The sequence below is a fragment of the Ahaetulla prasina genome, chromosome 9 (genome assembly GCF_028640845.1).
Source record: "Ahaetulla prasina isolate Xishuangbanna chromosome 9, ASM2864084v1, whole genome shotgun sequence".
NCBI classification, from domain to species: Eukaryota; Metazoa; Chordata; class Lepidosauria; order Squamata; family Colubridae; genus Ahaetulla; species Ahaetulla prasina.
The window spans coordinates 29,081,766-29,108,834 of NC_080547.1; the positions used below are offsets into that span (position 1 = coordinate 29,081,766).

Sequence of the window (27,069 nt, forward strand, 5' to 3'; positions counted from 1 at the left end):
AAACATAAGCCAAAGTCTTAATCACAAAATAGCACAGCCAAAGCTCCCAAAAGTCTGTTTTTGTCCGTCACAAAGCCCAATGGCAGCTCCATCCCCTTTTATATCCTGTGGGGTGTGGCTCCGTGACTCAGCACTCCCTGGGCCAGCCCCTTCCTTCCTTTTGCTGCGCACGCTTCACTCGGCATCACTGCCTTGCATCTAGCCATGATTGATTCTCCTCAGCTGGCTCTTGGAGCTCTGCCAGGGAGGAGGAGGAGGGGTCGGGAGAAAGAGGCCATGTCAGCTCCTCCTCCTCCACCTGGCCTGCCTCTGGGACCTGGAGTGGAGCCAGAGAGAAAGGTCCCGCAGAGGGAAGCCCCGTCAGCTCTTCCCCCTCACTCTCTGAGTCACTCTCAGTCAGGAGGCCTGGCTCGGGGGCTGCAGCAGACAACAGTCCCTGATTTATAGATTTCATTCTGATTCTGGCCTTTTGCTCAGCTAGGGGGTCCCCAAACCACTCTCGAAGTGCTGCCATAAACTGGTCATAACTTCTCAGCAGGGGGGAATTGTCATCATGGAGGCCCACCCACCATTCAACAGCTATTCCCTCAAGGGCCATGGTGACGCATCTCACACAGGTGGCTTCTGATGAGAAATACTCTCCATACTCTTCCATGTAATTCCACACAAAAGATAGGAAGAATCCCAATGCCTTGGGATCCCCTCTGTATTTTATTGTCAGCGGTGGAAGCTTTGGAATCCAATGCCTCCGTGGCTCCTGCTCCCCTTGCCAGGGGAGCCTGGGTTACAGGCTCAGCCTGAGCCTCAGCCGCCTGCTCTCTCTCTACCCGGCCTCTGGGAATCTCTTCTATGCTTGTTGAAGCTTCTTGTCAGCCTGCCCCAGATCAGTGTTTGAGAAAATAAAAACCCAACTTCATCATGTTGAAGAATTTGGTAATCTTTATCATACAAGTCTGGATGCGGTGAAAGCAAAGCTGGAACTGGAAGTAAATCAAATCCCCAGAGTCATATTCTCTCCTGAACCCTCCCCCTACTAGAGGTCATACAATAATAGTCCAATGTCTTCTTTCTCCTCAGCCACGTGTAGTTTCACTTCCGATATTCTCCCTCTGTCAATCTTCCGAATGGAATGTGGAATCAGCAGCTGCCGTTACATTCACGCGCCAACACAATTCAAACCTCTGGTTTTGAAAATGGCATTTCCCCTCTCCCCCACATACAATGTCAGCCGACGCTGGGAACAGTGAAAATCTCCCCCCCCCTTCTCCATAAAGCATGTAAGACAATCAGTAGAGCAAACTTTTAACAAGGTAATAAAATAGTCAGATAATCTAGTAGGAGAAATACACTAAATTAAAGCAGAGGCTGACATTCGGCCCTCCTTCGAAAGAAGGACGTTAGTCCTGGAAAAGAAAAGAAAAGTTAGGGTTTATCAGGATATTTGTTATAAAATTATGCCAGTTTTTGGGGGGCCTGCATATCTTCTTTGTTAACCCATTCAGCTTGTGATAGAGGGAAGTGTTTCCATGCTACCAGATATTGGATTTTATTTCTATGTTTTCTAGAGTCTAGAATTTCTTTAATTTCAAAATGTTCTTCCCCGTTGATGAGGATAGGTACAGGGGCCTTAGTAGGATTTGGTCTAAAGGGGGATGTGTGCTCAGGTTTGAGCAAACTAACGTGGAAAACTGGGTGAATTCTTTTGAGAGATTTAGGTAGTTCCAGTTGGACCATTACCAGATTTATGATTTTCACGATGGGGAATGGGCCCACATATTTTGGTCCAAGTTTTTTAGATTTTTGAGTTGTTTGTAAATATTTAGTAGATAAGAAAACTTTATCTCCTACTTGGAACTTTTTCTCAGGAGGTCTCTTTTTATCTGCTTGTTTTTTGTGTGAGTGATGAGCATCATCAATAGCTTTTCGTGTAATCTTCCATGTACTTTGCAATTGTTCTATCCATTCAGCCAGGGACGGAATCAATGGTTTTTGTTCAGGGAGTTCGGGAATGGGGACAAATTCTTGACCAGAGGCAATTTTAAATGGGGTGAATCCAGTGCTGCTATGAACAGAATTATTGTAAGCCACTTCCGCAAATGGTATTAAATCTGCCCAATTATCTTGTTGATAGTTAATGTAACATCGTAAGTATTGTTCCAGTACTGAGTTTGAGCATTCACAGCCGCCATTAGTTTGAGGATGATGGGAGGAGCTTAAACCTTGGGTGGAGCCTATCAACCGCAAAAATTCTCTCCAAAACTTAGAAGTGAATTGCACCCCTCTGTCTGAGATTATTCGTTTAGGAACCCCATGGAGTCTGTAGATGTGTTGGACAAACAGTTTTGCCAACGTTTTTGAAGAAGGAATTTTGGAACATGGGATAAAGTGTACCTGTTTGGAGAACAGGTCAGTAACCACCCAGATTACTGTATTTCCTCCACTTTCAGGTAATTCCACTATGAAATCCATGAATATTTCTTTCCATGGGGCTTCTGGACAGGCTACTGTTTGCAGCAACCCAGGAGGCTTCCCTGGTGGTCTTTTAGCTGATGCACAAACAGGACAGCTTGCTATATAGGATTCAATGTCTTTTTTAAGACCTGGCCACCAAAACTGTCTTTTCAGTAGGTGTAAGGTTTTGACGAATCCAAAATGGCCAGCCATTTTAGCATCATGACAACGTAGAAGTATAACCTCTCTCAGAGATGCAGGCACGTATAACTTTGCTCCTACCCAAGTTAGTCCATCGCGAAGAGTGCACTCGTGCGAATGGGCTAAGAACCAGTCATCTTTGTTTAAGGCTTCCTTGAGCGAATTGGTGAGGTCGTCTGGTAACATCGGATCTGTATGGGCTTGGGTACGAGTAATCGCTGGGGCTGCTAACTGTTGCACTGGGAGTATAGGCCGTGCTACTTCCTTGCGAGTACTGTTGTACTGAGGTAAACGGGAAAGGGCGTCCGCGAGGAAGTTCTTTCCCCCAGGAATGTAGCGCAAGGCAAAATTAAAGCGGTTAAAGTATTGGGTCCATCGAGCTTGTTTTGGTGATAGCTTTCTAGGAGTTTTCAGGGCTTCTAAGTTTTTATGATCAGTCCATACTTCAAAAGGGTGTTTGGCTCCCTCTAAGAATTGTCTCCATGTTTGAAGAGCCCAGTGCACTGCAAAAGCCTCCTTTTCCCAGATGGCCCATCTCTGTTCTGTTTCAGTGAGTTTACGAGATGTGTAAGCACATGGTTGTAGCTCACCTTTAGCATTGGTTTGGAGTAAAACTGCTCCGACTGCTACGTCACTAGCATCAGCTTGAACCACGAATGGGGATTCCATGTCAGGGTGCTTGAGGACAGGCTCGGCGGTGAACAATCACTTCAACTTCTCAAAAGCGGCCTGACACTCCATTGACCACTCCAGTGGTAAGGATGGTTTGGGTTTAGTATTTCCTCTTGTTTTGAGGAGATTGGTGATTGGCAGGGCAATGTCAGCAAAAGAGGGAATGAATTGGCGATAAAAATTAGCAAATCCCAGAAAGCTCTGTAATTGTTTGCGGGTGCGAGGAGGTGCCCACTCTAGTACTGCTCGGACTTTGGCAGGGTCCATCTCCAAGCCATCAGAGGAAATACGGTATCCCAGATAGTCGATTTTTGATTGGTGGAATTCACATTTTGACAATTTTGCATAAAGTTCAGCGGCCAGCAATTTTTTAAGTACTGCTCTTACTAGCTTCACATGCTCCTCCATGGTTTCAGTGTAGATAAGTATGTCATCAAGATAAACAAGAACCCCTTTAAACAAGTGTTCATGGAGAACCTCATTTATTAGTTGCATGAAAACTGCTGGGGCCCCTTGCAACCCAAATGGTAAGACTCGGAATTGAAAGCAACCAAGGGGACAATTGAACGCCGTTTTCCATTCATCCCCTTCCTTTATGCGTACTCTGTAATACGCTTTTCGTAAGTCCAGTTTAGTAAAGAAATTTCCGTTGGCCAAGTGGGCGAGCATGTCTTTCATAAGAGGCATGGGGTATACATTTTCCATGCACACACAGTTCAGATTTCTATAGTCAACTATCAAGCGAAAGGTGCCATCTTTCTTTTCCCGGAACATGACTGGGGCTGCAACCCGAGGCCTAGCCGGTTGAATGAATCCTCGTTCTAAATTTTTATCTATGAAGTTCCGTAATTCCCCTAATTCTTTTTGGGTCATGGGGTAAGATTTCGGTTTCGGGAGTTTCACTCCTGGTAGAATGTCTATTGCACAGTCTGTGGGCCTATGGGGAGGCAGTACGTCAGAGGCCTTTTCACTAAAAACCTCTCGTAGGTCCCAGTACTCTTTAGGAATTTTTTCCTCCCCCTCTAGGTGCTCAACCATCGCCCCTAGTTTCTCAGGGCAATCAGGATCAGGGGTTTTTAAAATTATGTTCTTCTTCTTTAGTGCCTTTGTGCGGAGTCGCACCACCCCTGTTCTCCAGTTTATTTTAGGGTTCCATTTTCGGAGCCACGAGAGACCCAGCATGAGAGGTTGGTCCATCCCTGGAGCAACTATGAAGTTTATGATTTCTTTATGGTCATCTATGGTCATCTCTATGGGCTCTGTCACAAAGTGGGCTGGGCCTCCCCCCGCTATCGATCCATCTAGTTGGCAGAAGGCTATGGGCCTGCTTAATGTTTTTAGTCTCAGTTCCATTCTCTCCACCACCTCGGGGCTTAAGATACATCGGGTACACCCAGAGTCTAGGAGGGCTAGCATTTCCCCTTGCATTCCTGAGGATGGGATATGCAGTTGTACAGGAACGGTAAGGGCCCCCCCTTTCCAACTCACCAAGAGGTCCTCATCCGATTCCGAAGATGGCTCGGTGTCATCTGACCCGGTTGGAGTCCCAACTTCCTTCTCGATGGGAGGAGCGTACTTTGCGTCATCTGTTCCCCTCTTTGCGACCTCTCGCGATTTTGGTTCCGCCTGCGCCGTTGGTTTTTTGCCACTAGGGGTCGCCTTTGGCGGCAGCTTTGCCCGACAATCAGCGGCTCGGTGGCCTTCTTTTCCACATCTGAAACAGCCTGTGGGTTTCTTCTTCCCACTCTCCACTGCAACAGAATCCTTGGTTGGTTCCCTCTGGAATTGAGGTTGAGTTTGCCTCCAACTACGATCGCTTCACAGGCGGTCCTTGGCTAGGTCTATCTCCATTTCTGCTGCCAGGGTGTACCAGCCATGCAGGGTAGTCGGGGATACTCAGGCTCTACATAATTTATATAATTCTCCGTTTAGGCCGTCTTTATATAAGTCCAAAAGAGCCACTTCCGGCCATCCTCTCATGAGAGGTACCAGATCGCTGAACTCTTGGTTGTAGTCAGTCACTGGTCTCCTCCCTTGTCTGATGGACCTCATGTGAATCTTGGCCTTTTGTTCTGCCAAGGGGTCCTCAAATCTCATTCTCAGGGTGGCCATAAAATGATGGTAGTTCCTTAGGAGAGGGGAATCCTCTTGGTATAAAGTCACGTACCAGGAAGCCACTCAAGACTTGAGTCACGCTTCTTACTCTAGAGGCTTCTGACAGATAATCTTCCCCCCATTCTTGCATGTGGCTATCCACCATAGCCTGGAATAAGCCTAATTCTTTGGGGTCCCCATCAAACTTTCTGGGAATTGGTGGAATTTTAGGTTTTTTTCTTCTATGAGGCAACATTTGTGGAGTGGGGACCCCCTGACCCGTGGCCATATCTGCAGCTCCTGGAGAATGCAGCTCAGGCTCTCGGTCCTCCTGAATCTCTCTGGTGTATGCTGCATCACCAGTGGCCATTGAAATTTCTGTTTCCACCTCTTCCCTCTCCCCCCAGGGCGTTTGGGTGGGGTTTTCATACCTTTCACGATATCTCTGTCGCTCTTTCACCTCACGATACAGTCTCACAGCTTCTGCAATCTGTAACTGATCTTTTATTTGCTGCTCTTGTTGCCAAGCAGAGAGTTTTCTTTGTTGTTTACGTCTAGTAACTCTGGATTGTGGTTCCCCTGGGTCTGGAAAACTTTTAAAATCCAGTTTGGCCTTCTCTTGTTTTTCCTCTAGTTGTAATTTCTCCAGCCACTCTGCAGAAATTCCTGAATATTTGGGAGGGCCCGACGTGGCTGCCAAGGCTGCTTCTGACTCCTCCAGCTCATCTTCTGAGATTGGCTTTTTTCCCAGAAAATATTTTTTATCAGCTTGTCTGCGATGGTCCTGGGATGAGATGTCTGCCAGCTGTTCCTCATCAAGTTCGTATTCGTGCTCCGACATCGTTATGGGAAAAAAAAATTTCAATCCCCTCGGTTGTGATCCGGGATGACTGATTTTGGGTGAGTTCCAGCTTAATGTCAGCCTGCCCCAGATCAGTGTTTGAGAAAATAAAAACCCAACTTCATCATGTTGAAGAATTTGGTAATCTTTATCATACAAGTCTGGATGCGGTGAAAGCAAAGCTGGAACTGGAAGTAAATCAAATCCCCAGAGTCATATTCTCTCCTGAACCCTCCCCCTACTAGAGGTCATACAATAATAGTCCAATGTCTTCTTTCTCCTCAGCCACGTGTAGTTTCACTTCCGATATTCTCCCTCTGTCAATCTTCCGAATGGAATGTGGAATCAGCAGCTGCCGTTACATTCACGCGCCAACACAATTCAAACCTCTGGTTTTGAAAATGGCATTTCCCCTCTCCCCCACATACAATGTCAGCCGACGCTGGGAACAGTGAAAACCTCCCCCCCTTCTCCATAAAGCATGTAAGACAATCAGTAGAGCAAACTTTTAACAAGGTAATAAAATAGTCAGATAATCTAGTAGGAGAAATACACTAAATTAAAGCGGAGGCTGACACTTCTGCTTCCCCCCTTGGGTTTTAAGTTTCCTCCCTTAGCAGCCCCACATACCTTTTGCAGGCTTTACGACTCTCAAGGGCCTCTTTCAAAAGCTGCATGGCTTGAATCAGTAGGAGGTCTTCTTTGTTCTCCTCCTGCCAAGCCATCTCTTTACGCTGGCATCTGTTAACTCTCACCCCTGAGGGGGTTTCCTCTAGAGGTTCCATCCTGCTGGCACCCAGCGACCACTTTTTTAAAAATTTGCATTTATATCCCGCCTTTCTCTGAAGACTCAGGGCGGCTTACACTATGTTAGCAATAGTCTTCATTCTATTTGTATATTTATATGCAAAGTCAACTTATTGCCCCCAACAATCTGGGTCCTCATTTTACCTACCTTATAAAAGATGGAAGGCTGAATCAACCTTGGGCCTGGTGGGACTAGAACCTGCAGTAATTGCAGGCAGCTGTGTTAATAACAGACTGTCTTACCAGTCTGAGCCACAGAGGCCCTACTTAACTCTGACTGGTTTTTCTTCAAGCTGTAATTCTGACATCCACTCCAAAATCCAAACCAAAATAAGACACATCTATTTATCTGCGCAGGACTGGACTAGAATTTTAAATTTTTAAATGTTTAAATTTTAAATTTGGTTTTAAATGGGTTTTATTATTTATATCTCTATTTTAAATATTCGGCCTATGTAATAAGTTTTTTAAATTAATGTTTTACCTTGTATATATTTATGTTTTTTATATGGCTGTAAACCGCCCTGAGTCCCTAGGGAGATAGGGCGGTATAAAAGTACGAATAATAAATAATAAATAAATAAATAAAAATCTCCCTACAGTGCCTGGACTGAGGGGGAGTGTATCCAGTGACTCCCATGTCTTCCTGGTCACTGTGTTGGTCAGACATTCTTGGCTCAGCCCCCATGGTAGAGCTTTCTCCGGGATGGCTGGTAAAGCAGACCTTGCTTAATATCAGGTGTGCCTCCATTCAAAACTCAAGAAAGAAAAACCCAACTCCATGTTTGTAGAGAAAGGTAATTTTACTGAGTATGAATTGAATGCAATGAAAGAAAAGCAAGGTCTAAGGCAATAGGCGCGAAAATTAGATATTGAAAGCAATCCCAAATCCCTCCCCCCCAAGGACCCAGGTTGAGTGTCCAATCCACATCTCCCCAAGGTGTCATGTAGGGTTCTTCTTCAGGCTGCCCCCATCTATCTGGTATACCTTGACAGCTATCAGCTCCTTCCACAGCTGCTTGAAGCCTGGAGAAGTTTCCTCCCTTTTCCTCGAGATGTCTCCACCAGCTCACTCCCTGCCCCCAAATACCAGCAAAACCTCCCCACTCCCATTACAATGGCAGCCGATAGCAAGTAAGCATCATAAGCAGAGGCTGACAGCCAGTTTAGTATCATTTGCAAATTTGATGAGTTCCCCATGTATCCCCTCGTCCAAATCATTGATGAATATGTTGAAGAGTACTGGGCCTTAAACAGAGCCTTAGGGTCCTCGACTGCATACTTCCCTCCATGTAGATGCAATTCCAATGAGGACTACACATTGAGTGTGGTTGGTCAGCCAGTTATGAATCCATCTGGTGGTGATACTGTCTAACCCACATTTTTCTACTTTATCCAGTAGTAGCTTATGGTCTACTTTATCAAATGCTTTACTGAAGTCCAAGTAAATTATATCAACAGTATTCCTCTGGTCCACTAATTTTGTCACTTTGTCAAATAATGCAATAAGATTAGTCTGGCATAATCTTTTTTGACAAACCCATGTTGGCGTTTGGTTATTACTTTGTTTGCTTCCATGTATTCACTGATTCGTTGCTTGATTATCTTTTCCAGAATCTTCCCTGGTACTGAGGTCAGGCTGATGGGTCTATAATTTCCTGGATCTATTTTTTTCTTTTTTGACAATGGGAACTACATCAGCTCTTTTCCAGTCTTCTGGCAGTTCCCTGGTGCTCCAGGATCTTTGAAAGATATGGTTCAGTGGTTCCGAGATCTTGTCTGCCAGTTCCTTCAGAACCTTGGGGTGTAATCCATCCAGTCCTCGTGATTTGAATTCATCTAGGGTAGACAGGTGTTCACTTACTATTTTCTTCCCTATTTTAACTTGTGTTCTTAATCTGTTTTTTGTGGTGCTGTTTTTGATAGGTTGGACTGTTTTTTCCCTTTGTGTAAAGACAGATGCAAAAAACAATGAAATTCACACTTTGTCTCCATTTTTTTCTGCCATCTGGGAAGAGATTGTGAAAGAAAAGGAGCTATAAATGACCCATGAGATGTCCTTTTCCCAATTCTAGAAACATTTTTATCATATTTTTATCTAAATATTTCTTAGTCTGCATTGAATAAGATGATCTGCTTAAGCATGGTTGGATCAAATGATTTCCAATCTGTGTCAGATTTGGATGTATTCATTTGGAGGTCTTTTCCTATTTCTTTAAGATATGGACATGCATACTTATTTTATAGGTATGTGATCATGCTGTAGGTTAGATATTTGTATATTTATTTTATATATTAAATATGCATTGGTAAGAAAGGAATTCAAACAAAAATGGTTGTAATGAGGATGGGAAGGAATAAATATCCTAAAACAAACCTGAATTCAACTGTTTCCTAGTAAATTTGCAATAAGTAACCCACAAGTTTAAAAAGGGCAGAAGTATGTGACTGCCTAGTCATCTCTATGTTGTAAAAGAAGACAAGAAACTTCCACTTCAGAATATTCATCATATTTCCATCACATCCCAATATGAATCTTTTTTTTTTCTGTTCCAGTTGTCATATGGCAATCTGTATCTTATTCTTTATTGCTATCTTTTTTGCTATGACCTTAAATTGTGATTTCATTTTGTTTTGATTTAAAAAAAAAACACTTTTGTGAATCTGGATGTTGGATGTTCACATTTTGGGGAAAAAAATGCCTTTTGTTTCTCTGTGGAGTCCTTTTAGGTGCAATTTTGATGGGCAGAATGAAAAAGTTGAAGTTGGCAATATTCATGTAGTTCGATTTCAGATCTAACCTTAAGGAACTCATAGCATTTCTTTCAAAGACTGGGAAAGCATTAGGAATTATTTTCTAGGCTTTGATTAAAGCATGACTGTAATAAGCTCTGGCTTTACTTTCACATGTTTATTAAAGCATCTGTAGAGTGTTCCTCACATTCAACTATGTTTATAGGCAATCATATTCAGACTACTGTTATGACGTTTCTCCCTTGCCCTGTATTAAGACTACTTCTGAATTTGTAAGGAGCTAATGATGATCCCTGAATATTAATAAGACCAGACCTGAGGTAGTTGCCTGTAGGAAGAGGCAAGCTAGATATAAATGGAGATTGGATGAAGAACCAATAAAGGTAAAGTGGACTCCGCTAGTCATTGCCAACTATAGGGAGTGGTGCTCATCTTGGTTTCAAGGCCATTTAGCCAGTGCTGTCTGAAGACATTTCAACAGTCATGTGGCCAGCATGACATCCGGGTTAACGACTGTTAACTTCCCACCAAAGTGGTACCTATTAATCTACTCGCATTTGCATGCTTTCAAACTGCTAAATTGGCAGGAACTGGGGCAAGTAAAGGGAGCTCATCCTGTTTGATGGTGCTCAAGTCTCAAACCTGAGCTGCCAGCTTTCCAGCCAAGAACCCCAGCATTTTACTGAACCACTGTACTGCCCTGGATGAAGAACCAATGGATGTGGTTTTTTCAGAATCAGGTTCCTGGATTTCACTTTTTAAACATGGTCATTAAAAATCATAGCTAGTTCTTATTTTCTAATGTGCCTTATCAAGCATAACTATCTGGGAACTTTGCACCCGTCCAGTCACACATCTGCATGTACCTAGCCTTCCCAATTTTTCAAAACCACCTTAGAATATGGAATTTCAATGCTATTTCTAGCACAAGCAGGCCCAGATGCTAAGAAAATTATCAAGCAAAGAACTGATGATCTTCCTACCCAAGAGAATATTACATCGCATAAATGTGCTTGGCTATGGCTGGCTATATGCAAATTTTTCTTTCATATTGAAAAATATTTAACAATTTGTATACCCCAATACTGTAGACAAGCTTCTACCAGAGCATGATTTGAATAACTCAAATCGCTGGTTAAGCTTGGTAAGTTTTACAAAGTTACTTATCAGAAAAGATTGTGCCTACACAGTATACATGACTTTGAAGTTATTGCTCATGTGCTTATATGTTCTAGAAAGGGCTAATCCATTGGAATCTCATGTAAAAATTAAGACCATTTGGAAGATCATGATTCAATTTTAGCACTTACTGCAGAAAACCAGATTGTTGGTCATTAGAAGGGTTGTCTTTTTTCTGTATAAAAATAGTCATTTGACTATGTGCATCTTACTCTAGAGAGGTTTGCTAAATCCTGTCTATCACGTGTTTACATTTTTTTAAAAACAACAACATATAGACAATGACAATGAGAGAAGTAGGTGAAATGAATGGCAAAATGAGAAACAAGTACGAATATACTAATTCATTGCACAACATACTGAATATTGTTGGTTCCACCAATTTCAGAATCAATGGTAGCATTCACAAATAGTTAAGGGTAATAAGGAAGAATATAACTATCTGAATAATTCGTTCATAATTGGAGTGTGTGTGTATACAGTATATATACTAGCTGGATACCCATGCTTTGCTATGAAACTATGTGATCGGGCTTGATAAATCGACACAGCTTGAAAATTAATGAGTAGTTACAATCGTCCTCTCCTCTCCCCTTCTGTCCCTCAGCCTTGCCTCACAGAAGCCTCCCCTATCCTATCCCCTTCTCTCCCTCAGCCTTGCCCCACAGAAGCCTCCCCTATTTTATCCTTTTCTCAGCCTCAGGCTTGCCCTATAGAAGCATCCCCTATCCTATCCCCTGGTTGCTGCTGTGAAAGTAAAACTGAAAGTGAAACTCGTCTCCTCTTGCTTGTGTTTTGCATTTGGAACAGATTTCTTTTCAGGTGGGGAGGGGAAGTAGAACTCCTTAGCATCAGAGCATGTAGTATGTAAACCTGGCATGTGCTTTTCACATTTTAGTCAGGCAAGGGACTAGCCCATAGTTCATTACCAGAAAAGAATGGGAGAAGGAGATCTGATGTGGTAGAATCTCCAGCTAGACTGGAGGGAGGGGTTAAGAAGGGGATGAGCTTAAAGTTCTTGCATTGGAGAAAGAGGCATAGGACTGACCTCACCCAGAATCCCTGAAGTCTTATCTGACCATCCCCAAGGGAATGCAGCCAGTCTGGTGAGATTCTTGTAACATCGATAACTAATAATAAAGTTTCTGCTTGAGAATTTTCATGAGTGATTCTGGTTACTTAATATCTATGGAGATTCTCAATCATCCACGTCCTAGTTGCCCCAAAGGTGCTTTTTCAAAAGGCAACTGAACTTTGTTTTTTGTTTTTTCCTTGAAGATGTTTGGCTTCTCATGTGAGAAGCTACTTCAGTTCTGACTCAATGGGGGAGAATGGAAGGATATATATGCCTTGTAGTCATCTGGTCATTAGCACTCTTTTTGAGAGTTGTTGAGGCCACTTGGAGGTTTATCTGTGCACTCAGGATCTCCTGAATAGTGCAAATGGGTGTGGAATTTATTTTATTTATTTATTTATTTATAATCGAATTTGTATACCGCCCTTCTCCCGAAGGACCCAGGGCGGTTAACAGCCAGTTTAAAAAACACAATATAATACAAGTTAAAAACACTATAAAATTAATATAATTTATGGCCAAAATACTAAAAACTAACGATAGCAATAAGACTAAAAAACCCATTAAAACTACACTTTTAGGCTAGCCCTGCTTGATGAAATAAAAGAGTCTTCAGCTCACGGCGGAAGGTCCAGAGGTTGGGGAGTTGGCAAAGCCCCGGGGGCAACTCATTCCAGAGGGCAGGAGCCCCCACAGAAAAGGCCCTCCCCCGGGCGCCACCAGTTGACATTGTTTAACTGACGGTACCCCGAGGAGGCCCTCCCTGTGGGAGCGCACAGGTCGATGGGAGGCTGTTGGTGGCAGTAAGCGGTCCCATAAATAGCCCGATCCTAAGCCATGGAGTGCTTTAAAGGTGGTAACCAGCACCTTGAATTGCACCCGAAAGACCACCGGAAGCCAGTGCAGACCGCGCAGGAGAGGTGTCACATGGGAGCCACAAGGTGCTCCCTCTATCACCCGCGCGGCCGCATTCTGGACCAGTTGGAGCTTCTGGGTGCTCTTCAAGGGGAGCCCCATGTAGAGAGCATTGCAGCAGTCCAGGCGGGAGGTAACGACGGCATGAGTGACTGTGCAAAGGGAAACCCGGTCTAGAAAGGGATGCAACTGACAGATCAGGCGGACCTGATAAAAAGCCCCCCTGACGATGGCCGTCAAATGATCTTCTAGAGACAGTCGTGCATCCAGGAGGACACCTAAATTGTGAACCCTCTCCGTGGGGGCCAACGACTCGCCCCCAACAGTCAGCAGTGGAGTGAGCTGGCTGTACTGGGAAGCCGGCATCCACAGCCACTCGGTCTTGGAGGGTTTGAGCCGAAACCTGTTTCTCCCCATCCAGACCCGTACGGCTTCCAGACACCAGAACATCACTTCGACGGCCTCGTTGGGGTGGTCTGGAGTGGAAATGTACAGCTGGGTGTCATCAGCGTACAGGTGGCAAGGCACCCCAAAACCATGGATGATCTCACCCAGCGGCTTCATATAGATGTTGAACAGAAGAGGCGAAAGGATTGACCCCTGTGGCACCCCACATAAGAAGCGCCTCGGGGTCGACCTCTGCCCCCCTGCCAACACCTTGTGTGACCGGTCGGAGAGATAGGAGGAGAACCACCGATAAATGGTGCCCCCCACTCCCAGACCCCGAGCCGCCGCAGCAAGATACCATGGTCGATGGTATCGAAAGCCACTGAGAGATCTAATAGGACCAGGACAGAGGAACAACCTCTGTCCCGAGCCCTCCAGAGATCATCTACCAACACGACCAAGGCTGTCTCCGTGCTGTAACCGGGCCAGAAGCCGGACAGGAACGGGTCTAGATAGACATTTCATCCAGGCACTGGGGAACTGTTGTGCGACCACACTCTCAACAACCTTCACCACAAAATGAAGGTTGGAGACAGGATGATAATTTGCTAAAATGGCTGGATCCAGGGAAGGCTTCTTGAGGAGGGGCCTCACCACCGCCTCTTTCAAGGCGGCAGGAAAGACACCCTCCATCAAAGAAGCATTAACGATTCCCTGAAGCCAGCCTCATGTAACCACCCGGGTGGCCAGTACCAGCCAGGAGGGACGCGGGTCCAGTAAACATGTGGTCGCATTCAGCCTCCCCAGTATCCTGTCCATGTCCTCAGGAGCCACAGTATCGAACTCATCCCAGATGGGAACATCAAGACCAGCCTCCACCATCCCGCCCGGCCCTATCCAATCTGCGTCCAAACCTTCCCGAATCTGAGCTATTTTATCTTGCAGATACTGTAGAAACTCCTCAGCTCGCCCTTGTAAGGGGTCCTCCAATGCCCACTGATGAAGGAGGGAGCGGGTCACCCCAAACAGGGCGGCTGGGCGATTATCTGCCGATGCAATGAGAGTGGAAAAATATTCCCATTTTGCCATCTTCATCGCCACCAGATAGGTCTGAATTTGAGACCGCACTAGCGTCCGGTCAGATTCGGAGCGGCTGGCCCTCCAATTACTCTCTAGGCGTCTTCTCCGGCGCTTCATCTCTCTCAGCTCCTCGGAATACCAAGGAGCTAATCGAAAGCGACACCGGGTCAGAGGCCACAAAGGCACGACACGCTCTTTCCCAGGCGGCGACGAGGTCACCAGTCGAATTGTGGGCTAAATCTTCAGGTAATGGCCCAAGCTCCATCTGGAACCTCTCCGGATCCATCAGGTGCCTGGGACGGAACCAGCGAATCGGTTCCGTCTCCCTGCGATGAGGGTCAGCGGTTCGAAAGTCGAGTTGAAGGAGAGAATGATCTGACCATGAAAAGGGTCTGAGGACTAAGTCCCCTAATTCCAGATCATTCAACCACTGCCCAGAGACAAAAATCAAGTCCAGAGTGTTTCCCCCGATGTGAGTGGGACCATTCACTAACTGGGTCAGGTCCAGGGCCGTCATGGAAGCCATGAACTCCCGAGCCGTCGTGGATGCCTTGCCAACCGACGGCAGGTTGAAATCCCCCATGACCATCAGCCTGGGGGTCTCAACCGCCATCCTGGCGATTACATCCAGCAGCTCGGGCAGGGCTGCTGTCACGTAGCAGGGAGCCAGGTACGTGATCAGCAGGCCCACCTGCCTCCCCAGGCCCCACTTCACAAAGAGGGACTCACATCCGGCTATATGTGGTACAGTGGCCTCCCTCGGCTCCAAACTCTCATTAATAACAACCGCCACCCCCCCACCCCTACCTTGGGCCCTCGGCTGATGAAATGCACGGAAACCCGGTGGGCACATCTCTACCAGGGGAACTCCCCCTTCCGTGCCCAACCAGGTCTCCGTAATGCCCATCAGGTCTGCACCCCCCTCTTGAATAAGATCACAAATCACAAATCTTCTTGGAACTGCCGAAAGGACTCTGTTTTAAACAGGAGATAGATGGTGTCATATCCCTCCCCTCTGTTGAGAGAAAGCTGTTCAGTCTTAATGTAGATGGCCTCTTTGACCTGGTTGCTTGCACCTGACATCTAAAAGTTACGTTCTGTGAACACACATTCTCTCTCTCTCTCATGCACGTATACTAGAGATTTGTCTAGTTTTCTGTTTTAACAAAATTAGGGAGTGGAAATCTTCAGCATAGATTTAACATTAAATTTTCAGTAAAGTTTTTTTTTTCTAACCATGCTGAGTCTGGAAGTTTCTTCTGCTAGGTAGCTCCAGAGAGGAATGGTGGATTGTTAGTGCTGAAGACATAAAAATGAAGCTGTACTTTCAAAAAGCTTGCTGTTTCAATGCATTGCCCTCCTTCCTGTCCACCAGCACCATCACTGTTTACACACATATACATATTCATTCCCCTATGTAGTGTGTCTGCTTACTCAGGACTGGACAGATGGATGGAGTAGAAATCATGATTATGTAGTATCTTTAGGCGTACGGTTGCTGCATGCAGCAGTTTCTTTATTTGGAAACCCCAACTGACTCTCATATTCAGAATTATGGCTCAATCCCCCCTTTTTTCAAAAGTAGCATAGAAGTCAGTCATGCTGTTCAAGACTGTGGAGCAGCATCCAGTCAATTCTCGACAATTATCTCACTCTCACTGCCTCAACCATGGCTAAGAATAGGGGGAGGAGCTGCAGCCTTGGGAGCAGCAGTCTCTCACAGCCAGGCCCAGATCCAGGGCAAGGTGCCACTGAACCCCAACAGACAGCAGCTCAACTGCATGGGATTGCTGGCCAACCTCAAGCATAATCAGTGTCTGCAGGCACTCAGCCCTGGCATTTCCCCTATGGAGCACAATGGCTGCAAAGGTATTGGGACACCCCAGGCTCCATTGACCCCGTGCCAATCAAGGCCACATTTGATGGAAGTCCAGAGAAGTTGGTGTTCTTCTTGAATCAAGCATGGGCTCACCTGGATCAGTATGGACTGACTTATCTTGATGATGTGACTTGCATGAATGCTATCGTGACAAGTCTAGAGGGAGAGGCAGAGGGATGGGTGATGGGCCTCCATGACAGACATGAGCTGGGGGACCTCGACACCTTCCTGAGCAGAATGGGACTATTCATCTCCAACTCTTCATTCTCCTCTGGCATTTCTCCTTGGTCAATTCTTTCCCAACTTATCTCCTCAGATGGCACGCCTCCAGCCATTCACCTTGGGGAATGGGCCACCATCCATTGTGTCCCACACCCTTCAGCATGGCCCATTCTCAGAAAGAGGGTTTGTCCTGGGTCTTCCACCCTCTGCGAAATATAGCCACCAACCAATCAGTTAGAGGGGGTGTGATAGAAATCCAGCAAAAGGAGAGAGGTGTAAAAGAATTTTCCAAAATGCCTTTCTTCCTCCCTCTCTCTCTCTCTTCCACCCCCACCCCCACCAATACAGGGAGGAACAGTTGGTTTACTTGGAAGTAAGTCTCACTAAAGAGAGAATGGGAAAGAGAGCTGCTAGCATGGGGAAAATAAGAGGAGAAATAAATAAAGAGGAAATAAGAAATAAGAGAATTCTTTAGAGGATAATTAATAGAACTCCAGCAAAAGAAAGTGTGAAAGAATTTGCCAAAATGCCTTCCTCCCTCCCTCCCTCCCTCCCTTCAACCAGTTAGTTACCAAGTCTGGAAGGGTCCAATAGAAGAGAATGTTTCCTTCCTTCCTTCCTTCCTTCCTTCCTTCCTTCCTTCCTTCCTTCCTTCCTTCCTTCCTTCCTTCCACCCACCCACCCACCCACCCACCCACCATAACAGCATAACATGGCAACTAGCATGTCTCTGTGTGTGTGTCTGTGAAAAAGGAAAGGAAGGCAGAGTGCAGAGATAAAAGGATATTTATTTCTTCTCTTATTTCCCCCATGCCAGCAGCTCTCTTTCCGATTGCCATATTGAGCCCAGTGCCAGGGGGATCCTCTTTCTTGGGGGGAGGGAGTAGCCCTGGAAGGAGGCTTTCCCTTTCAACCAAATTTGGTACACAGTTTGGAATGCCTCGAGCAATTTCAATCAAACTTAGTACACAGATGTCTTACTCTGGAAAAAAATACTGTGGGGGTAAGATGGAGTGATGGCTCTGCTGGAAGGGCGACTGTGTGGGGTGCTTCCATTCCTCCGAACCCAGCATGTGAAATTGCTGTGCAGCCTTTCCCTTTTGTTTCCAGAGAGGTGGGGGGGAATGGAGAAGAGGGGGGATTTTTTTTCTTTTTTGCTTAACCCGGGTTAAGCAAAGTGGGGAAAATGTGTCTTTCAGTGGGAGCAATTGAGATCACTAGGATATCACTTCCGGGCAGGGTAGGGAGTAGGTGATGGAAGAGAGGAGACACATTCCGAGTGGTTTACAACAATAGCATATTTCTCCCACTCCAACAATCCTCGTTTTATGTAGAATTTAGTTTCCAAAAACAATGTCCATCTTCCCTTATTTTATTTTATTCCCCCCCCCCCCCGCAATAGTCTGGTCTCCAGTTCAGAAGAGAAACCGCTCTCTGGTGTATGATCGAGTGAAATGGCCTTTTATCTCTGCACCCTGCCTTCCTTTCCTTTTTCACAGACACATGCTAGTTGCCATGTTATGCTGTTATGTTGGAGGGAGGGAGGGAGGGAGGGAGGGAGGGAGGGAGGGAGGAAGGAAGGAAGGAAGGAAGGAAGGAAGGAAGGAAATATTATCTTCTATTGGACCCTTCCAGACTTGGTTAACTGACTGGTTGGAGGGAGGGAGGGAGGAAGGAGAAAGGCTTTTAGCCTGCTCAGTAACAGCATCCCTGTATTGGTGGGGGGCGGGGGGAAGAGAGAGAGAGGCAGGAAGGAAGACAAATTCTTTTACACATCTCTCCTTTTGCTGGATTTCTATTAATTGTCCTCCAAAAAAATTCTCACTTCCGAGTAAACCAACTGTTCCATTTGAAATACTAGGCGAATATTTCACGCTGCAATCCTAGCATTGAATTTAGTGAGACTTACTTCCAAGTAAACCAACTGTTCCTCCCTGTATTGGGGGGGTGGGGTGGAAGAGAAATGGGTGGGGGGAGGAAGGAAGGCATTTTGGAAAATTCTTTTACACCTTTTGCTGGATTTCTATCACATCCTCTCTAGCCGATTGGTTGGTGGCTGTTGTGTCTTGCCCGCTCTCACAGCAGCCGGGGCCTTCTTATCTGCTCCCGAACACGGAGGAATGTATGCCTTCCGGCCCCAGTCCTGGCTCCATGCCCAGACAAGCTGAAGAGGAGAGGGCACCTCCCGGTCCCAGCTCTGGCTCCATGCCCAAGCAGGCTGCAGAGGAGGGAGCACCCCCCGGCCCCAGCCCTGGCTCCATGCCTAGGCAAACGGAGCAGCTAGACCCCTCCCCCTCCTCCACAGCATGTGAGCCTGAGGAAGGTTTATTTCCAACAGCTGCTGATTGGAGTGACCCTCGCATCAGAAGACTGGATAGGCGGAGGCAACAGAAGGAAGGGAGGGGCAGGCCTTAATGAGTGCTGAGTCATGGAGCCACACCCCATGGCCTATATAAAGGATCTGCTTTCTGGCAGTCTCTGAGTCAGGCAAAGTCGAACTTATCTTGCTGAAGTCACTTTCTGGTCTCCTGCCTGCTCTGAGGACTTTGCTAGGACTTTGGGCAGAGCTGCAGAGGCAAGCCTGATTCGGATTTCCCTGACCCGGCCGTCAGCGGAGGAGTGGGACACGACATCGGCTAAATTTCAGAGGACGGAAGACCCAGGAGAAACCCTCTTTCTGCGAATGGGCCATGTTGAAGGGTGTGGGACACAGTGGATGGTGGCCGATTCCCCAGGGCGAATGGCTGGAGGCGTGCCATCTGAGGAGATAAGTCAGGAGAGAATCGCCCGAGGAGAAACACCCAAGGAGAATGAAAAGTCAGAGACAAAAAGTCCTAGATCCTTCCTAAGAGAGCTCAGAGCCTGATTTTGAGACACCATGCAAGTCCGGCAGGTAGAATCCAACATCCGTGCCATTAAGCAATGGAGAAGACTAGTGACTGAATACATTCATGAATTCTGGACACTGGCAGGGAGGCTGAGGCATTGATTGGAGTGGCTCCTAGTCCACTGCTTCTGAGACAACCTGAACCAGGAATTGTACCACACATGCTTACCTCGTGGAATACCTGAGCGAATCCATGACTGGTACTAGCTGGCAACAAGTGTGGAGGTGGACCTAGTGGAGGCATGGAGGAACAAAAGGTTGCCAAAAGATGATCTAGGAGAGTCACCCTCTGGGACAGAAAACCCCTACAGCAAAGTCACCTTTCCCTCCTGAAGCCCCGAAGCATGGAGTTCTGCTTCCAATGTGGCCAAGAGGGCCACAGAGTTGCAGTCTGCCTGGCATTGGCACCCATGTAAACCCTGAGGGCTTTGGGCCCATCAAAACCAAGCAAACCAGCCAAAAAAGGAAAGGAGAAGTTGTAAGCGGAATGCCAAGTCATATACATTTAGGGGCCGTAATAGCTCAGGCTGTTAGAGCCTGTTATTAGAACACAGTAGCCTGCAATTACTGCAGGTTCAAGCCCGGCCCAAGGTTGACTCAGCCTTCCATCCTTTATAAGGTAGGTAAAATGAGGACCCAGATTGTTGGGGGGGCAATAAGTTGACTTTGTAAAAGTATACAAATAGAATGAGACTATTGCCTTATACACTGTAAGCCGCCCTGAGTCTTCGGAGAAGGGCGGGATATAAATGTAAACAAAAAAAAAAAATAGAGGTCTCACACACATCCTCAGTGAAAGGGAGGGAACTCCAACTGAGGAAGATCCTCAGCTGACCATCTATGAGAGCGATAGCAAGGGGGAAGATGACCCACCACCACCACTCCCATTGGTCCAAGTGTAGAAGTTGGGACTGTGAGTGAGAAAGCTGTGCCTACCCATGAAATTCAAGCAGATTGATGGCTTCATCATGGGGGGCTTGCCTCCTCCTACCTAACAGAGCCGGTGCATGTAATGTTAAGAAACCACAGAGAGACCATTCTGTTTATGGTAACCTCAAAATTTATTTATTTATTTGCATTTAAAATGGCAGAAGCTATGATATTGTAGTTATTCTCGCTGACCAAGTGGAGTCCCATTGTACACTAGGGAAAGGGAGAAAGACATGTAGCAGTGGCAGGGGAGCCCTCCCCCAGAAGGAAGCAGGCCAAGTCTAATCAACAGAGAGAAAAGATGAAAGGACTTGAGTACATGAAAGTGGCATTTGAGTTGGCGCCAAAAGTGCAGTCCCATCCCCAAGGAATACCAGGATTTAGTGGAGGTGTTCAGTGAAAAGGAATGTGGCATCCTACCCCTCCCCCCAATTATTCTACAGACTGGTGGTGGGACGCACACAGGGGGGCACTTAAGGTTAGCCATCACTTTTATAGAGTCTCTTGTGAGGGGGTGGAGATGGACCCAGGAAAAGTGAAAGTCATTTTAGAAGCCTTTCCCCACGGACCCATAAACAGCTGCAAAGCTTCCTGGGCTTCACAAACCTCTATAGGCAATTCATCCCCTCCTCTGCAAAAATTGCTTTACTAATCATGGAACTATTGCAAACCAGAGGAGGAGGGGAGAAATCCTGGCCTTGCCAGCCTCTAACCTGGACAATGGAATGCCAAACGGCATTTGAAAAGCATAAGAGACTATTTGCAGCTGAGCTGGTCCTAAAGCACCCCAACCCTGAGAAATCCTTTGTGATCCAGGTGGAAGCCAATGATCCAGATTGATGCCAGGTGGATACCAGCAGTGGGGGCAAAAGAACAAAATGGGGAATTGCAACCGTGTGCCTACACATCCCAAAAACTAAACAAGATGGAAAGGTGATGGGCAGTGTGGGAGAAGGTAGCCTTCTCAGTGTGGTGGGCACTGTTGGAGACAGTTCTTAGAGGACATCAAAATCCCTTTTGAAGTATGGACTGACCACATAATCTGGAAGCGCTGAGAAAAATCCCACAAACTCTTCCCCAAAGCAAGTGCACTGGGCTCAATACTTCAATCAATTTGAATTTACATTGAAGTACATCCCGGGGTGGGGGTGGATTTTCTAGCTGATGTGTGGTCCATGCTCCAATACCAAAGCACCCAGAAGGAAGTAGTTAATTCTATTATTCCTATGAAGCAGCGGGCAGTACAAGTGACCATTCAACAGCAGATGAAGAGGAAACTCCTGAACCTTTATTATTATTATTATTATTATTATTATTATTATTATTATTATTATTATTATTATTATTATTATTATTATTATTATTATTATTATTATTTATTATATTTGTATACTGCCCATCTCCCGAAGGACTCAGGGCGGTTCACAGACAAAAAACAACAGAAAACATATAATAGATAAAAAACAGCTAAAGAATAGATAGTTAAATTCAATTGATGCTCTAACTTTTAAATACAAATTTAAAACCTCATTTAAACCCCTTTTTTAAAAATCCCAATTTAAAACTACATTCAGGCAAGTCCTGCTCTTCGAAACAGCAGCGTCTTCAGCTCGCGGTGGAAGGACTTGAGATCGGGAGTTGACGGCCCCAGAGGAGCCTGTTCCAGAGGTAGGGCCCCCACAGAGAAGGCCCTCCCCCTAGAGGTCGTCAGCCGACATTGTTTAGCTGACGGTATCCGGAGGAGGCCCTCTCTGTGAGAGCGCACTGGTCGGTGAGAGGCTAATGGTGGCAGTAGGCGGTCCCGTAAATAATGATGCTTTGATTCAACAAATGGAAAAGGGACTACCTACAGACACTTGGTTCAGGGCCCACCATGGGAAGTTGACATTAAGGAGGGAAATGGCCTGGAAGGGGGGACAAGTTGTATGTTCCCAAAAAGTCTACAGACACAAGTCTTACAACAAAGCCACAATGCTAAGCAAGCCAGGCACTTCAGGTTCCTAAAAACTTTGCACCTGACTGAACAGCAATTCTGGTGGCCAAACATGAAAATAGTCATAGAGAGCTATGTAAAAAGCTGCACTATATGCAGTTCTATGAAATGGAAACCAGGGAAGACCCTGGGATTGTTACATGTGGCTAAGCCAACCCAGCCTTGGGAGGAAATAGCTATGGACTTTATAATAGAACTCCCAGAAAGTGGGGCGGAATACAGTAATCTGGACTGTAGTTGATTTATTTTCTAAACAAGCTCACTTTGTAGCCTGCCTGAGCCTCCCATCAGCCCAGAGATTAGTCAGGATGTTCCTGCAGCACATCTATCAGCTGCATGGAGTGCCAAAGTGCATCATCTCGGACAGAGGAGTCTAATTTACAGTAAAATTCTGGTGAGAATTGTTAGAGTCTGTAGCTATCCAGCCATCACACAAGTAAATAATTCAGCAGGATTCATTTATAGAAGAAACTTCTTTATTTCCAATAATATAAAACATGATGCATGTATACAATACCCATTGAGCTCTTGCAATGTGGTAAAGAGAAGAAAAAGTAGCAAGGACAAGGACAAGAAGTAGAAGCAAGGACTAAAGACAAACGAACTCTTATATACACAGAACAGTTAAGCTAAGCCACACCCAGGCTCCAAGTTGTCTGACATGGCTCAATCTTGTGTTTCAGTCACCAAACAGTTTCCTATTGGCTGACTTGTTGTTATGGCTATTCCAGTACATAAATTCCTATATACTGACAAAAATTCATAAAACTAATAGAGTTCTCTCAAGGACTTAGTTTTGTGTTCCATCCAAGCACAAATGGAGCTTCTGAATGAGATAATGCCATAGTGGAGCAGTATCTGCGTTGTTATGTCAACTATCAACAATCTAATTGGGCAGAACTTCTGCCATTTGCTGAAGTTGCATAAAACAATGTGGTGCATAGTAGTACTGGAATCATCTCTTTTAAGATAGCCACAGGGGTAGAATTTGTATCCATGCCAGAGTGCCCAAGAGAGCCTCCCTCATCAGTAATCTTAACAGAGTGAATAGATTCCCACACAACACATGGGGTAATGTAAAAAAGGCACTAGTGAAAGACATGGGGAGTCAGAAAAAATAAGCTGATAAGAGACAGAGTCTCCAAGGTGAGTTCCACATAGGAGACAGAATGTACCTGTCCACTCAGTATTTAAAGCTGAAGCTGCCTTGCAAAAAACTGGGCCCCAAGTACATAGGATCCTTCCCCATAGTAAAAGTGATCAACCCACTCACAATAGAATTGAAATTGCCCAAGATATTGGGAAAGGTGTATCCAGCATTCCATTGTAGTTTGCTAAAACAGCCCAGGGTTCTAAATTAAGGCCAATTGGCAAAAATGCCCCAGATCTGATCATAGTGGGAGGTAAAAGACACTAATGTGGTTAATCTTAGATTCTAGGTACTATAAAGAAAAGTTACAATAATTGGTGCAATGGAAAGGCTATCCAATTTCAAAAGGGAGGTGGATTAAGGCCCTCAGTATTACAGCAGATTGCTTAATAGGCAGATTCCATGCAAAATACCCTCAGAAGCCAGGACCCCTCCAAGGATAAATACTATCAGAATAAATGATAGTAACATGTAATTACTGTTTTCTAGGTATTTAAGGGGTCCACCTGTCAAGATTCGAAATGCACTTTTGCTGTTGCAATCATTATCACTTCTCAGCTTGCCAACAAACTGGGGGAAGGGAAGGGGAAGATGGAATGTAAACTTCAGACATCAAGAAGATGAGCATGAGAGCCAAGGACACTTCAATAGGCATTTGCCAAAGCCAATGGCTTTTTCTCATAAAAATACAATGAGACTCAACTGAACAATGTAACCTGCATCAATCTCTTCCACTTTTTCATCCAATTGTTTTATATATTCAACCAGAGTCTTAAATGCTGCCACCACTTCTTCTCTTATATCTTCATCCTCAGCTGCAACAAAATCTTTAATTTTCAATATTTTCTCCTCAATTTCCTTAATTTTTTTATCCCGAACAGAAATTTGAGCCTTCAGAAATTCCTTCAGCTCCTCTTGTAATTTATGTAGTTGAATTAACGGGGCTCCAACTTCCTTGAAGACAGCAGGCTGTATTTGTACAGAAGCCATCTTACTTTGATTTTATAATTTAAAACAAAGTCAAATCTTTTCATAAACACAGTATTTAAGTTGAATAAATCAGTTGTCTAATCCTTCCAGCTTTCACTTTATAGTTTCTTCATATAAACGTAAAATCCAGCAAGTTTAAGCAAAGTTATAAACGGTAGCAGTGTTAATAAACATCTCTTTGACTTTCACTTTCATGCCCATTATACATATTGATTGATTGGCACATTGATTGATTCAATTTATTTGGCCATTCATTTCAAACAATACTACGGGCATGAACAATCATAAAATCAATGAAAAACCAAATTATGATCATAATACAAAAAGAAAATTAAATATGTACAACAGCTAAGAAAAATTATAATCAATGGTTGGAAAACTTGGGAAAAGGGGCCCATCATAGACCTGGACCCTAAGCCTAGGCAGATAAGTAGGTCTTCAAGTCTTTACAAAAGGCCATTAGGATCATGGCCATCCAAATCTCTGTAGGAAAAATGTTCCAAAGGGTAGGAGCTATGACAGAAATGACATGCCTCCAGTTCCCACCAGCCGATATTCCTTGGGTTATGGGACCCAGAGAATGACCATCCTATCAGGTTAAAAACAGTGGTTGAACCTCGGGTAACCCAGTCCCAATGCATAGACGAGAAATTTTTAAGAGCTCTGGAGTATTGGAGAACATTATATTGATAGCATAACATAAGGAAAGATTGAAATGGGGGGGACAGAGTTCTTGAGAGGGCAACAAATCATCAAACTTGGGTTATCCAAGGCTAGAATTGCCATGTCATGGTAGAATTACCTTTCCCAATTAAAACAGCAATGTTCCTCTTGGAGCAGAGGGAAATTTGCACATGTTCTTGCACATGTCTCAGATATTTTTGGAACTTCAGTTGGTAGCTCAGCAACTGTCAATTTGTCTAATGGATTGCAAGTTCTTTGTTTATCCTCTCCTCATCTCCAGCATCATGATTGGATCCTTAAGAGGGTCAGCCAAACTGCTGAGGTTGATTTTAGTTCCTTTAAGCTCCTGGGGGAATTAAACTATTTATTCTGCACTGGAAGATTAGCCGTGTGTTTTATAGATAAAACTTGTTGCTTGCTTTTGAACTGAGTGGGCATTAAATTTAAAGCCATATGAATCATCATGGATGCAAAATCAAAGTTAATTATTAAGCTAATTGAGAAAAAAACAGTTGTGGTAAATAGACTTATATATAATCCTCCCTGATTTAGAACTCTGTTTCTCATGTGGCAGACATTCTCCATGGGGGAGACAAGGGAAACTGAGCAGAGAAGTAGATTTCCATGTTTACCAGCTACAGAAGGGAATAGGAGGAAAAAGAAAGATGCAAAAACTGGGTGTAATTATTCGTCTCTGGGCAAGAATGAACAATGAATTGGAGATGATATGTACCCAGCACAGCTTGTGTGAAACTTTATTACAAAAATGAGATAATTTAATCAATTATGCTTTCTAATGCATTAAACCCAAATGTTTCATTTTGGGCTTCTGTGCTTCTTAATTTATCTTCAGGTATTTTTATAAAACTTAATCATGCTTAATAAAAACTTCATTACCATAAAAGAATGCTTTCAGATAAATGTCAGGAAGTACAATTAAATGCAGACAGGGTTCAGGCATAATATCAGATGATTCTTGATAGCTTTGGGCTTATGCATTCCTTTTCCCTTTCATGCAGTCTTCTCTCTTCTCTTAATCTGAGGCAACCTGGTGAACTTTGTTTTGTGCCTAACTTGATAAAGCAATTAGAAACAGGAGTCTGATGATTTTTTATTATTATTCTGCTTTAAAGGGGAAGTGGCATGGTGGCTTAGTGGTGAAGATGATCACCTCCCACTAAGAAGGTTCAGAATTCAATCCTAGGTAGGAACAAATGTTTCTCTCTCAGGGCACAAACAGAAAATATCTTCTGTGAACTCCACACAGGTGTCAGGGAGGGCATCCGGCCAGTAAATGTTCAGCTTCATTCAGTCGTCTGAACTCTACCCTGAATTAAGAGATTACAGGGTTGTAAAAAGCAAACAACCAACTAACCTGATTTAAAGGGCATATGCATAGAATAGCATTGTGGAATTGGATAAACCATGAGGATCAATTATTTATTTTTATTTATTATTCGAATTTATATACCGCCCTATCTCCCAAAGGACTCAGGGCGGTTTACAGGCATATAAAACATCAATATCAATATACAAATTAAAATAATCCTTAAAAAACTTATTCTAGTGCCCGAATTATTAAAAATAGAAATATAAATATCAAATATAAATATTAAAATCAATTTAAAACCCCTCTAAATTTAAAAATCTAAGCCAGTCCTGCACAGATGAATAAATGTGTCTTGAGCTCGCGACGGAAGGTTCGAAGGTCAGGAAGTTGACGGAGTCCTGGGGGGAGTTCGTTCCAGAGGGTGGGAGCCCCCACAGAGAAGGCCCTTCCCCTGGGCGTCGCCAACTGACACTGCCTAGCTGACGGCACCCTGAGGAGTCCCTCTCTGTGAGAGCGCACGGGTCGGTGAGAGGTATCTGGTCGCAGTA

General features: G+C 44.7%; 2 protein-coding genes across 3 annotated transcripts in view; one reads left to right on the forward strand and one right to left on the reverse strand.

Annotated features, from left to right (window-relative positions):
• Nucleotides 1–27,069, forward strand: part of UNC5D (unc-5 netrin receptor D) — a 773,049-nt gene that overhangs the window by 673,474 nt on the left and 72,506 nt on the right. The window lies entirely within an intron of this gene.
• LOC131203757 (uncharacterized) lies at nt 875–6,717 on the reverse strand. 2 transcript variants are annotated; one of them, XR_009156476.1, is made up of 2 exons: nt 4,813–6,717; nt 875–1,403 (listed from the first exon to the last, which is right to left on the reverse strand). XR_009156476.1 is itself a non-coding variant. In XM_058194329.1 (2 exons), the coding sequence occupies exons 1-2, from the start codon at nt 6,257–6,259 to the stop codon at nt 1,349–1,351; spliced, it is 465 nt and encodes a 154-aa protein (XP_058050312.1). In that variant the 5' UTR covers nt 6,260–6,717; the 3' UTR covers nt 875–1,348. The 2 variants fall into 2 exon arrangements, 1 of the variants encoding a protein (XP_058050312.1); XM_058194329.1 differs by having other exon boundaries at nt 5,850–6,717.

What these genes read in the sequence shown, in the direction of transcription:
- LOC131203757 (XM_058194329.1), bottom strand. Translation starts at nt 6,259, where the DNA reads ATGTCGGAGCACGAATACGAACTTGATGAGGAACAGCTGGCAGACATC. An exon ending in CGACAGAGATATCGTGAAAG is followed by an intron (nt 1,404 to 5,849) that starts GTATGAAAACCC and finishes TTTCTTTTCCAG; the next exon opens with GACTAACGTCCTTCTTTCGA.